The sequence below is a fragment of the Triticum aestivum genome, chromosome 4A (assembly GCF_018294505.1).
Source record: "Triticum aestivum cultivar Chinese Spring chromosome 4A, IWGSC CS RefSeq v2.1, whole genome shotgun sequence".
Taxonomy (NCBI): Eukaryota; Viridiplantae; Streptophyta; class Magnoliopsida; order Poales; family Poaceae; genus Triticum; species Triticum aestivum.
The window spans coordinates 566,677,833-566,688,397 of NC_057803.1; the positions used below are offsets into that span (position 1 = coordinate 566,677,833).

Consider the following 10,565-nt stretch of genomic DNA (forward strand, 5'->3'; position numbering starts at 1 on the left):
AGTCAGGACATACCGGCGTGGCTCTTTAGATTTCCATACTTAAGCCGATGAGACCAAATAATCAAACCGTCGATGATAGCTCTAATAGAAACAAAAACATCAATGTCAAGCCCTTGGAAAACTTTCTTGTTTCTTGCGTCTCAAATATTTCAAAGGATAAGAAGTAGCATGGAAGGGCGAACCAAAGTGGGCAGGAGTGCGGGCAGAGTTGTGCTGAAGAGATATCCAATAGGCGTGGCCATAGGGCGGGTGCTTGTTGCCCCCCAAATCCATCGAGTTGTTGGGCAAAAGAAAAAAGATGCTCACACTCTTCAACCAAGTGGTTACATCTTGAACAAGCTTCGGTGTCCAGAATGTTTTGTCAATTATCCACAAAGTATGATCTTGATTTGTGACATTTGACATTGTAATACCCTGTTGCAGCCATGGAGCAAAAAATAGATGCAATCGATAAGCGAGGCTTCAACAAGTTGATCCCCAAAGTGCCTTCGGTTGCTGCTTAGGGTAGTGCTGACTTTTGTTCGTCTTGAACCTTTTGTTGCTGATTAGGGTAGTGGTGACTTTTGTTCATCTTGAGCTTGCACGCTCTGTTGGGGTTTTGTCATGTAAGCTACTTTTGATCGTTGAACGTCCAATGTTTGTACTCTGAATCTTGTGTTACGTTGTTTTTGTGTGGACTTTAATAATTTAAAGTCGGTCTACTCCAGTGTTTTCATTCTAAAAACCAAAGTGATCACCTTTCCCTGTTTTTGTTCATTTTTATTGCTAGTGGTCTCGCTATGAACGACAAGAAAAAAAATTGGCATCCCTCAAGGTGTGTCTGCGAGCCCCTATCATATCTCATTTACGTATGCTGCTTTTTTTAAGAGATATGAAATATTATTTTGTTCTCAATGGTTGGCATAGTCAGAATTTTGGGCAAGGGTGGTCCAAACGATATTTTTTTTGCCAAAAATGCAACATGCCAACATACTAATATATAAATTTAATAAGGTCTTGTCAACTTACTAAATTTACAGTTAAAACTAGAATTTCCATAAAAGAAGATAGCACAACTAATCTATCAAGATAATCCATGAAAGTCTTAATTATATCATAATCATTCATTTGGGGGAAATGTATCTCGCACAATGTTAAACCTTGTTCAAGCCTTGAAAGCGTTAGGCGGAAGCATAGTTTTAACCAAAGAAGATGAAAAGCATACTTTGAATCGAAGAGATGAAAATTTGGTGGTGCTCTTGCCTTGTTGTCTTAGCGTGACAACATTTGCCTTGTGTATCTTAGCGTGAGAGCATTTATAGGCGAACTTAGCAAATCCGACCTCCTAAACGTCCACAAACATGGCCGGACGCATCCACGCGGAACGGCCCCTCAAAAGTCATGGCAAACAGCCACACTCCTCATATCTAAAACCCTCAAATTCATGCACATCCGGCATACCAGTGAATATCACCAGATCATTGAGTAGTTTCACAATTCAAACATAGTTCATACATGAAATACGTAGTTCAAGCATAATTTTTTTTAAAGTGCACAATTCAAACATTAAGCTCCTTGGGTTTTACTGTGGATCCAAATATGCTCCACGAAATCATCTCGAATATTCTAATGCATCTATAGAAAATTCATAATTTGATCTGCATCTTGATATGGGGTGTGGACTTGTTCTCTGGGTTCTCGAAATCATGGGTTTTGGCTACCTTTTCATTCTCGTCCTTGACAATTATATTATGCAAAATGATGCAACATGTCATCAGCCGCCACAAAGTCTTCGATTCCCACATAATTGCAGCTCCATCAACGAGCTCGGAGGACTCCGAATGCCCTATCCACATCCTTCCTAATTGCTTCTTATATTGATGCAAAGTGGCTTTGTTTGTTGCCATGAGATCTGTTAACGCCGCCCATTGAGGATAGATTTCATCTGCAATGTAGCACCACATGTCGTAGTTGTGCTCGTTGACGGTGTAGTTGCACGACGGCGCGTCACCATTGCAAAAGTCTTCCGGTCGCTGGAGCGCATTGATATTGTTGTGAGAACCAGACATGTCAAAAAAAGCATGTCAAATCCACAAGTCGTTTGATGCTACTACTTCGGGTATGACGGTGGCATCTTTAGTGTGACATTAGTACATGCCGCGTAAATCTTTGGGCAGTTCTTTTCGTTGCCAATGCATGTAATCAATTAAACCGAGCATATCTGTAAAGCCTCTTGCTGCTCCAATAGCCATCAACTTTTTTGTATCTTGCGCATTTGGTTCTCTCAGATACTCTACTCCAAACACCTACACCACGACGCGAGCAAATCTCACAGTGGTCTTCAGGCATGTTCGTCGATGGCGGTACCTAAATCAAACATCCTCATAGCAACTGCGCATTTCTACTTAGCAAAGAAGAGTTTTTTTTTTGCGGGGTAAAAGAGAGTTTCATTTTCGTAATGATAGGGATACAATCTCGAGCCATCAAGTCCTTACAACACGGAGAACTTGAATTCAACCATACCGCAGTACAAGTCTCGGTACGGCTATAAAAAGCCAGTTGATATGCTATCATGTTTTGATCTCTAGTAATTTTAAGTGGTACAAACTCTCGATCGACCATAAGAGTTTTAATCTCAACGTCTAAGTGACCGTAGGCCGATCTGACCAAAGTTTATCCTCCAAGAGCGGCCAGGGCATTTATAGAATCTGATTGGACAATGACAGGCTTGAAGATTTGTTTACCTCGGTGAGCTTGAAGTAGGACATGTGCCTCCACTCCCTCTATCACGCGTAAGACAACGGTTTGCACATATGGAAGTGTCAACAAAACCATGTATCGGGGAAAGTTGGTCCGGGTGGAAGTAGTCCTTAAAGATTAGTCGTGCTCCAACAACCCCATCTCGATTCAAAACTCTTCTCCCTTTGATCATACCTTCAAAGTTCAGAATGTGCTCCACCTCCCTGCAATTTCCTCTTGGATGCTCGTGATCATCAACATCTCCACATCTTCGTTCGACTCAGACGAATCGAATGGCTCCTTTTGCATTAACTCATCAAGCTCCGTGCTTCCATACTCCTCATCCGACGAACCATCCAATGATGGTCAAGGCTGCACAACTGAAGTTTCACAACATAGTTAGCCGTCGTTTAATTATAGTAACTGGGTTTGAATACTTTGGCCGACGGAGATTTAAGCCGCAAACTATGTTGAAGTCCAGCACAACGACGATCTACGGACACCTTCCGCGTTTCACAGTTCACAGCAGGGCACGATCGCCTGCCGCTCTTGCCGTGCCGAGTGCCGACCCGACTGCGCACCGTCGTGGCGACTCCCTCGGCCTCTCGCCGACCGCCACGTGCCATCGGATCCGATCCAGCCAAACCGAACTTTGCTAAAACAAGCAAAAGCCGCGCACTCTCTCGTCACCCCGCGCCCGACCGGTGGACCCGCCCCCACATCCCCGGACCCCCGCCGGCGCCGCCCGCGATGCTCCGCGCCGCCATCTCGCGCCTCGGCGCCCACCTGCACCGCCAGCCCTCCCCGGCGACGCCTCCCCTCCGCGCCCTCTCCACCGGCCGCGGCAAGCGCTCGTCCCCCACCGCGCCGCCCCCCGAGCCCGAGGACGAGGGCCTCATGCGCGGCCTCTTCGTGCTCTCCCGCGACCCCGCGCACCCGCCGCGCCTGCTGGTGGTGCAGCCGCGCCTCCGCCGTGGCGCCCTCCTCGACTCCAAGCTCTCCGAGGCGCTCAACCTCGCCAGTTCCCTCGAGGAGTCCCGCGACGGCTTCGAGCACGCCGAGTCCGCCGCCAAGGGCGCGCCGCCGCACCTCGTCGTCCAGAACCCAGCCTCCCGCGGCCGCAACCATGCTGGTACGCAACTAACCTCTCCGTGCTTACTGCTTGGCTCAAGTGGGAGTGCTTTTGCTTTGGGGTTGCATTGACAACTGCGAATAGGAATCGCGTTCCAGTTCCATGTTTATGGGGACTATTGTGGCCATATTCTTAAGATCTGCAGAGTATGCATGAATTAGACTGCTCAGTTAGGCTTACTTAAATTTACCTCGTTGTCTGATAGGGGATTGTGTGTTGGTAGGAGGAGGCACATTTAGCTTGTTCTTCCACGATTGTTTAAGCTATACCGTGGTAGTACACGCAGGGCGCTGGTCATGGCTCATGCCTGCATTGCTTTTGCCTAGTCATTCCAGTCTTGATCTAATTGGGATGCTGCTGCTTTCGATGGCTCGTATTTTGTGATGGAACACATTCTACAGAGCTGCTAGATCTCTGTTTGATATGGTATGAAGTGGAAGTCGTGTGAGCTGCAATCTGGCACCAAGAATTTAGTTACTATACATATTTCACTGTGATGCAATGGTTCTGTTATTTTGAAGTCTTGTCATAGTGATATATCCTTCCTTACATATTTATGATTTTGGTGTATTATTTGTGTATTAAAGTTACATCAGTGTGACACGGCAACTCCAGTGGCAGAGCATACAGTTTTGATGGTTGAGGCTGTGGGTTCATAGACTCGTTCTCATCATAAGAGCAAGGATACAATTGCAAGTTATCATTATTTTTTGGGGTTTAAGCAGAGATCTGCTTTTGCCAACCCTTTCGAAAAGTGCAGGGTTACTCCACAAAACTTAAGAGCTTTGCCTTCTAGATTAATATACACAGCCAAAAAGAGTTACGTATATCCTGGAGTTGGATTGGTAAGCAAGAGGGTCATACACTTATAAGAGTTATAAAGGTCGATATATGGACTTGAATTTTGTACCATTGCCCGTTTGTAGTTATTTTAGAACTCATGTCGAACCATTTTTGTTAGCATTTGAAATTCGTCTTCCCACTTAGGTATTCTTATTGATGTGGCTTGTTTAGGACTACAAATGTTTATCTAAACTCACAACTCATCATGCCAGATACGTATTTTGGACCTGGAACTGTGGATAATATCAAGTGTTACCTGAGGGCATTGGACGAAAAGGTGCACATTTCTCTTGCCTCTTGTACATAGTGTCCCATATTTTTTTTCCTTTCTATGCTTTTGTATTTGGATGCTTCTGCTTGTTTCTATACTGCATGCAAAAATGTCGCATATTCTATAATGCATGCAAAAAATCTTGGTAAAACATATTGTTTGGACTACTTTTGTGATCTAAACGATCTTATATTTCTTTACAGAGGGAGTACTCTTCATTTTGTTTTTCAAATCTTAATACCTGGTATTTGCATTGATCCTATCAGGAAGAATTAGATGCAGTTTTTGTTAATACGCTCCTCTCTGGGGTCCAACAGAGGAACTTGGAGGCAAGTTTCCTGAGTTGAATTTTATTTGAAATTACCAAGAAATGTGTATTTCTGACTTTCTGATGCTTTATTTGTTTTTTGTCTTATATTTTGGTTGGTAGGTTGCCTGGGGAAAGCCAGTTTTAGATCGTGTGGGCCTTATAATTGAGATATTCAATGCTCATGCTGAAACAAAGGAAGCAAAGCTACAGGTGCATCTTATCTATCTATTGGACTGCATGCTACTCTGTCACATCATTTGTGGGTCTATACAGGGTCTCGTTATTTGTATTATATTAAATATTAATGGGAAGAACCGAATATTGATGTTTATTTACTTATTTCACTTTGTCTCTTGCTTGGTACAGTCAGAGTTAGCAGCTCTCATGTACATGAAGACTAGGCTTGTCCGTGTCCGCGGCCCAGGTGGAAAACTAGCTTTTGGTGCAAGTGGGGAAGCTGAAGTTGTCAGTGCTCGAGGGTATGCTTCCTTTTAATTACATCCTACTGTGGTCAATAATTAATTTTATCTTATGAATTAATCTTGTGAAAGTTTTCTCCTGCGTGGTGCTACTGTATATGCACGTTCACCAGTTGATTTTGAGCCTGAGACTTGTCAAATTTTGGTCGATTATATTGTACTTGAGCACTTCATAGTGATCTGCCTGTGAGAAGGGACAAACCATGAAATACCTTGCAGGAGACTGGTGCCTTTTTAAGTTTTTATTTTTATCAGTTTGAAGATCAGCTCTTGCTTTCAGAAACTGTTGACTATTGAGTAGTACTTTTTTGCAATACAGTTGAAACCATAGTAGATTGAGCATCATGCCAGCACCTTATGATGTATAGAAAGGGATAGAATTCTCGTCGCTTTTTTTTTGCTTGTGGCACTAGTACAAAAGATGCTTTGCCTCCTTATCAACTAGCGAATGTACTCCTCAATAGTCGAAACCCTTGTTCTGTGTCATGTGTCTTTCAGAGCAAAAAGATGGTCATGTGAGTCTTGTTTGATGACATAAATAGGCCAAGCTTGCGAAGCTCTAGATTTTCATAGGTCAAGTCTTTTATCTTTCCGAACTGACATGGCAAAGTATGAATCATTGTATTAATAAAGTGAGCAAATTCATGTTCCATTCAAATTACAATGGTGGTCTAATCAGTTGTATGCTCTGATTAGAGGTTAAGTCCATCCTTCATCGTGTAATATTTTTTTTCCTTGTGCCACTTTAAACTCTTGCAAACTCCCTTCTGCCATGAATTGTTCTTTTGCTCTTCTCTGTGTTTGGCCATTGGGAAAAAAGGGTTTTGCTTTTGAAGAAGCGCATGAAGATCACTTTTCAACTAAATTCATAAATTCTACAAATGTTCTACGAAACTTCTGAATATGTTCCACAAAAGATTAAGAATGAAAAATTCTCCCTAGCAAACTTATCGAAATTATTCCAGTAAAAATTTCTTTTGCTTGGCATTTAACGCTCATGTCACTGTTCTGTTCTTAGGAGAGGAAGTGGCGGACGGGGTTTCATGAGTGGTGCTGGTGAAACGGAACTTCAACTACAACGCAGGAGGTGCCTAACAGTAGATAGACAAGTATCTGCACATCAGTTCATGCAACAATTTCTCATATTTTTGCCGGTATCTCATCCAGAATCCAAGAACGTCGTCTAAGCTTGTTAGCTCAAATTGAAGATGTACGCCGAACTAGGGCGATACAACGTTCGAGTCGAAAGAGGCATGGTGGCTCATTTGGTCAAGACCTTGTAACTGTGGCAGTCGTTGGATATACAAATGCTGTATGTGGATCTATGACAGTTTGTTCATTTATTTCATCTTAGATATTTATATCATCTGATACTCTAGATTAATACTCCCTCCGTCCCAAAATAAGTGTCTTTGATTTGGTACAACTTTATTGGGACGGAGGGAGTACCACGTAACCTATTTAATATGTGAAATATATTTGAGTTCTCTACAACCTAAGCTTATCCCTGACGTGAGTTCGCTGATGCTATTTCGTTAGGGAAAATCTACTCTAGTGAGTGCACTTTCTGGAGCTGGTCTATACAGTGATGATAGGTATGCTGAAAATTAACTTTACTCTGTATTCACTATACAGCATTTATGCAGAGGTAAATTATGTCCCTATTCAATGCAGATTATTTGCAACAGTAGATCCTCGATTACGCAGTGTGATTCTTCCATCAGGGTAACATAGCAATTTTTCTGTCTGCTATAATATGTTGATGCAATTGTGCAGTTTGAGCATGCTCAGCGCATAACCTCTTTTTTGTCAAAACTCCATTCAGGAGAAAAATACTTCTCAGTGATACCGTTGGCTTCATATCAGATTTGCCTGTACAGGTAATCTTGTTAGTGATTGGATTTTGATTGGAGAATCAGTTCTGACTACATCATATAGAATGTATATTTGTTATGTGCGACAGATTGTGGTGGAATAACCAAGTAACCAAGTAGCTAAGCAGGTAGCATGATTCAGGGAGCAGCAATAAATCCATCTAGTTGTTATTTTTGGCCTTCGCTTAATCCTACATAACTCTGTCACGGCCTAGGCTCCCAAGTGCATACCTATGGTGGGTGGTTGCCGCCTGAGCGCTCGCGCGCGGTGGGGTTGGGTGGGGGGAGCCTCGGCACCTGGCTTCTTCTGGGCTTGACCGGGGTGTCTATAATACTGGCTCCACATGACATTATCACTACACCTTCCATGAGTTCCATGAAACTGGTTTTAATTTATAAGGCCCAGCTTTCAACAACAATTGGTTTTAATCTTCCCGTGTTGTTTGACACTTTCTACATCAGTGTCTTCTTCCCAACTAAAAAGGAAAATTATATGATCCTATTTTCTCCTCGCCTGTAGGGCTGTAGATTGTACCATTTGTAGCTTGTTATTAACCTCTTTACTTAACTGTTTGCAGCTAGTGGAAGCATTTCATGCCACCCTGGAAGAAGTTGCTGAGGCAGACATGTTAGTGGTAGGTGGAGTTAGCTTGTTTTCAGGTCCATTCTCGATTGAACATATCTGATGAAGTATTTTATTTGCATGTTATCAATAGGTGTTACTTTAGCCCTGTGCATGTTTACTGTCAGTTCTGCTTTAGTTGTATGATACAAATTATTTCAGAGTATAACAGAACAGGGTCGAAATTACTTTTTTTTTCTTTGTATGCATTGGTGCAGCATGTGTTGGATTCCAGCGCACCTGATCTTGAGGAGCATCGTTCTACTGTTCTACAAGTACTGCAGCAAATTGGTGTTTCACAGGATAAGATCAACAATATGATCGAAGTTTGGAATAAGGTGCCTATCGAGATTTGAGTTGGTTCTAACTCTTGATAATTACATATCCCTGGTAACTTTCGGTTTATATGCATTGTGATATATTGTTTAATGGGAAATTTTCAGATTGATCTTGTGGATAATATTGCTCTGACTGATGGGATTGAAGACGAGATCTTTCTTACTGAAGGTGAAGAGGAGGAAGACTTGTTCTCTGAAGATGATGTGTCATCAGAGCAGTCGTCTTTTGATTCCTTGGATGATACAGTGGATTCAGAGTCTCTGTCAGAAAAAAGTTGTGAAAATGATGATGATAAAATGGCATCTGAAGAATCGATTGCTGAGCCTGTCGAGATGAAAGCAATGAACTCTGAACTGTTACCCGAAGATCGTTTTAGAGAGTCTAATGGCCCGGAAGCTATAAGTACAAGTGCTTGCACTTTGACAGAGCCAGTATCCACTTGTCATGTGAAAACTTCAGCTGTGGCTGGGACAGGGTTGCAAGAGTTGCTGCAGTTAATTGATACGAAACTGAATGGACAGCAAACGGTTGTGCAGAGAAGCTATGGACCTTTTGATAGAAAATGGAGACCTAGTTCTATGGATGACGAGAAGGCTGCAGAACAGTAGGTATGTTGTGTTGTGCCTTTTGTTGGGGGAGACTAGTATAGGATCAGCCCTTTAGGTGAGATCGTGGGATCAGCCCAAACATTTCATATTTAGACAATCCAAAAAATTCTGAAAAAAATGTACGACATACCTGCGAGGTATGTCTACAAGTTCAAAAAAGATCAGCTCAAAACTTGATCTACAGTTAGAGATTCTAAAAAGACAAATTCGAGTATCTATAGTGCCAGCTTTGTGGTGAATAGTACATGACACTATTCACATCTGATTTTGTCTCTTTTGGTCCTAAGTGTAGTTCGAATTAGGAGCTGAAACTTTTTGAGCTTGTACATCACACATGAATGTGTGTCTCCAAACTTTTTCAGAATTTTTAAACATGTTTTCTATCTTCAAAAAATTTGATCTCATTGATCTCACCTAACTGCTGATCCTATACAAGTCTTCCCCCCTTTTGTTTGAAGTACTGTTGATGTTAATAGTAATACTATGTGATTCCAAGTTTGCATAGATATGCACATCATTTAGAAATCTGAAAATATACACGATATATCATTTATGCAGCAGAATCTGTTTTGGATAAATTTGACAAGTGGCATCTAGATTTTTGTCTGTACAGTGCAGTACTTTTTTTCAATTTTCGTATAAAAATTGAAGGATTGTTCCCTCTTTTGCCCTGATTTATCTTGCCCGTCTTATTTGTAAGACATTGAGAGCGCAAGTACCATGGTTATTTTCTCAGTTGTTCTTTTGGTTTTAGTCTCATTGTTCCTGTGCGAATCCACAATACAGCTCAGAGAAATAAATGAAGGAATATTTTGTATTTCTCCATTTACTTTTATAACGCATAGTATAACTTTGACTTGCCTTCGTCTCAACAATTTGACATTAAGATGTGCTGCTACTAATAACTTCAAATTGTGATTGTGTGGGAACACTTTAAAAGATGAATTAATGATACCACTCTCATATGGCTAACCTAAGAACTATAGTATATTGTTAAACAACTTACTAGAATGTTTGTTTCAAACGTAGAGCTGTGCAGGATCCAAGGAATCATTCTATTCATGCTGAAAACTTGGATTCTTATGAGATTTATGTGTTCTGAACATAATATAAAGCCAATCTATGAGGAGCGATGTCTTGCCTCATGTGAGCATGTGCTCCACTAATTTTAAAATGTTGCTCCTCGAAATCTTAAAGCGTGCAAAAATACCCATGCATCTTCCAAGAGACGTGTCTTTTTCCACGTGGTTGTACACATTTCATTTTCCAGCACAACCCTCCCACCATTACAAGTACCTATGCAACCTAGTCAGTTGACGCACCAAGTTAACACAAAGAATGTACTTCCCCAATTACTCTCTTTTTTTGG

General features: G+C 41.7%; 1 protein-coding gene across 4 annotated transcripts in view; it reads left to right on the top strand.

Moving 5' to 3' along the window:
- The first annotated feature begins 3,273 nt into the window (after positions 1-3,273).
- Positions 3,274-10,565, top strand: part of LOC123087013 (GTP-binding protein At3g49725, chloroplastic) — an 8,318-nt gene continuing 1,026 nt past the window's right edge. For 3 of the 4 annotated variants that reach the window (XM_044508900.1, XM_044508899.1, XM_044508901.1), the window contains exons 1-13: positions 3,274-3,850; positions 4,906-4,970; positions 5,231-5,293; positions 5,395-5,484; positions 5,641-5,753; positions 6,772-6,840; positions 6,921-7,065; positions 7,293-7,348; positions 7,428-7,478; positions 7,579-7,633; positions 8,206-8,262; positions 8,468-8,587; positions 8,693-9,196. In XM_044508900.1, the coding sequence (XP_044364835.1) occupies positions 3,469-3,850; positions 4,906-4,970; positions 5,231-5,293; positions 5,395-5,484; positions 5,641-5,753; positions 6,772-6,840; positions 6,921-7,065; positions 7,293-7,348; positions 7,428-7,478; positions 7,579-7,633; positions 8,206-8,262; positions 8,468-8,587; positions 8,693-9,196 (1,770 nt within the window). In that variant the 5' untranslated portion in view covers positions 3,274-3,468. The remainder of the gene's footprint in view (positions 3,851-4,905; positions 4,971-5,230; positions 5,294-5,394; positions 5,485-5,640; positions 5,754-6,771; positions 6,841-6,920; positions 7,066-7,292; positions 7,349-7,427; positions 7,479-7,578; positions 7,634-8,205; positions 8,263-8,467; positions 8,588-8,692; positions 9,197-10,565) is intronic. The other variant, XM_044508898.1, reaches the window with a different exon arrangement.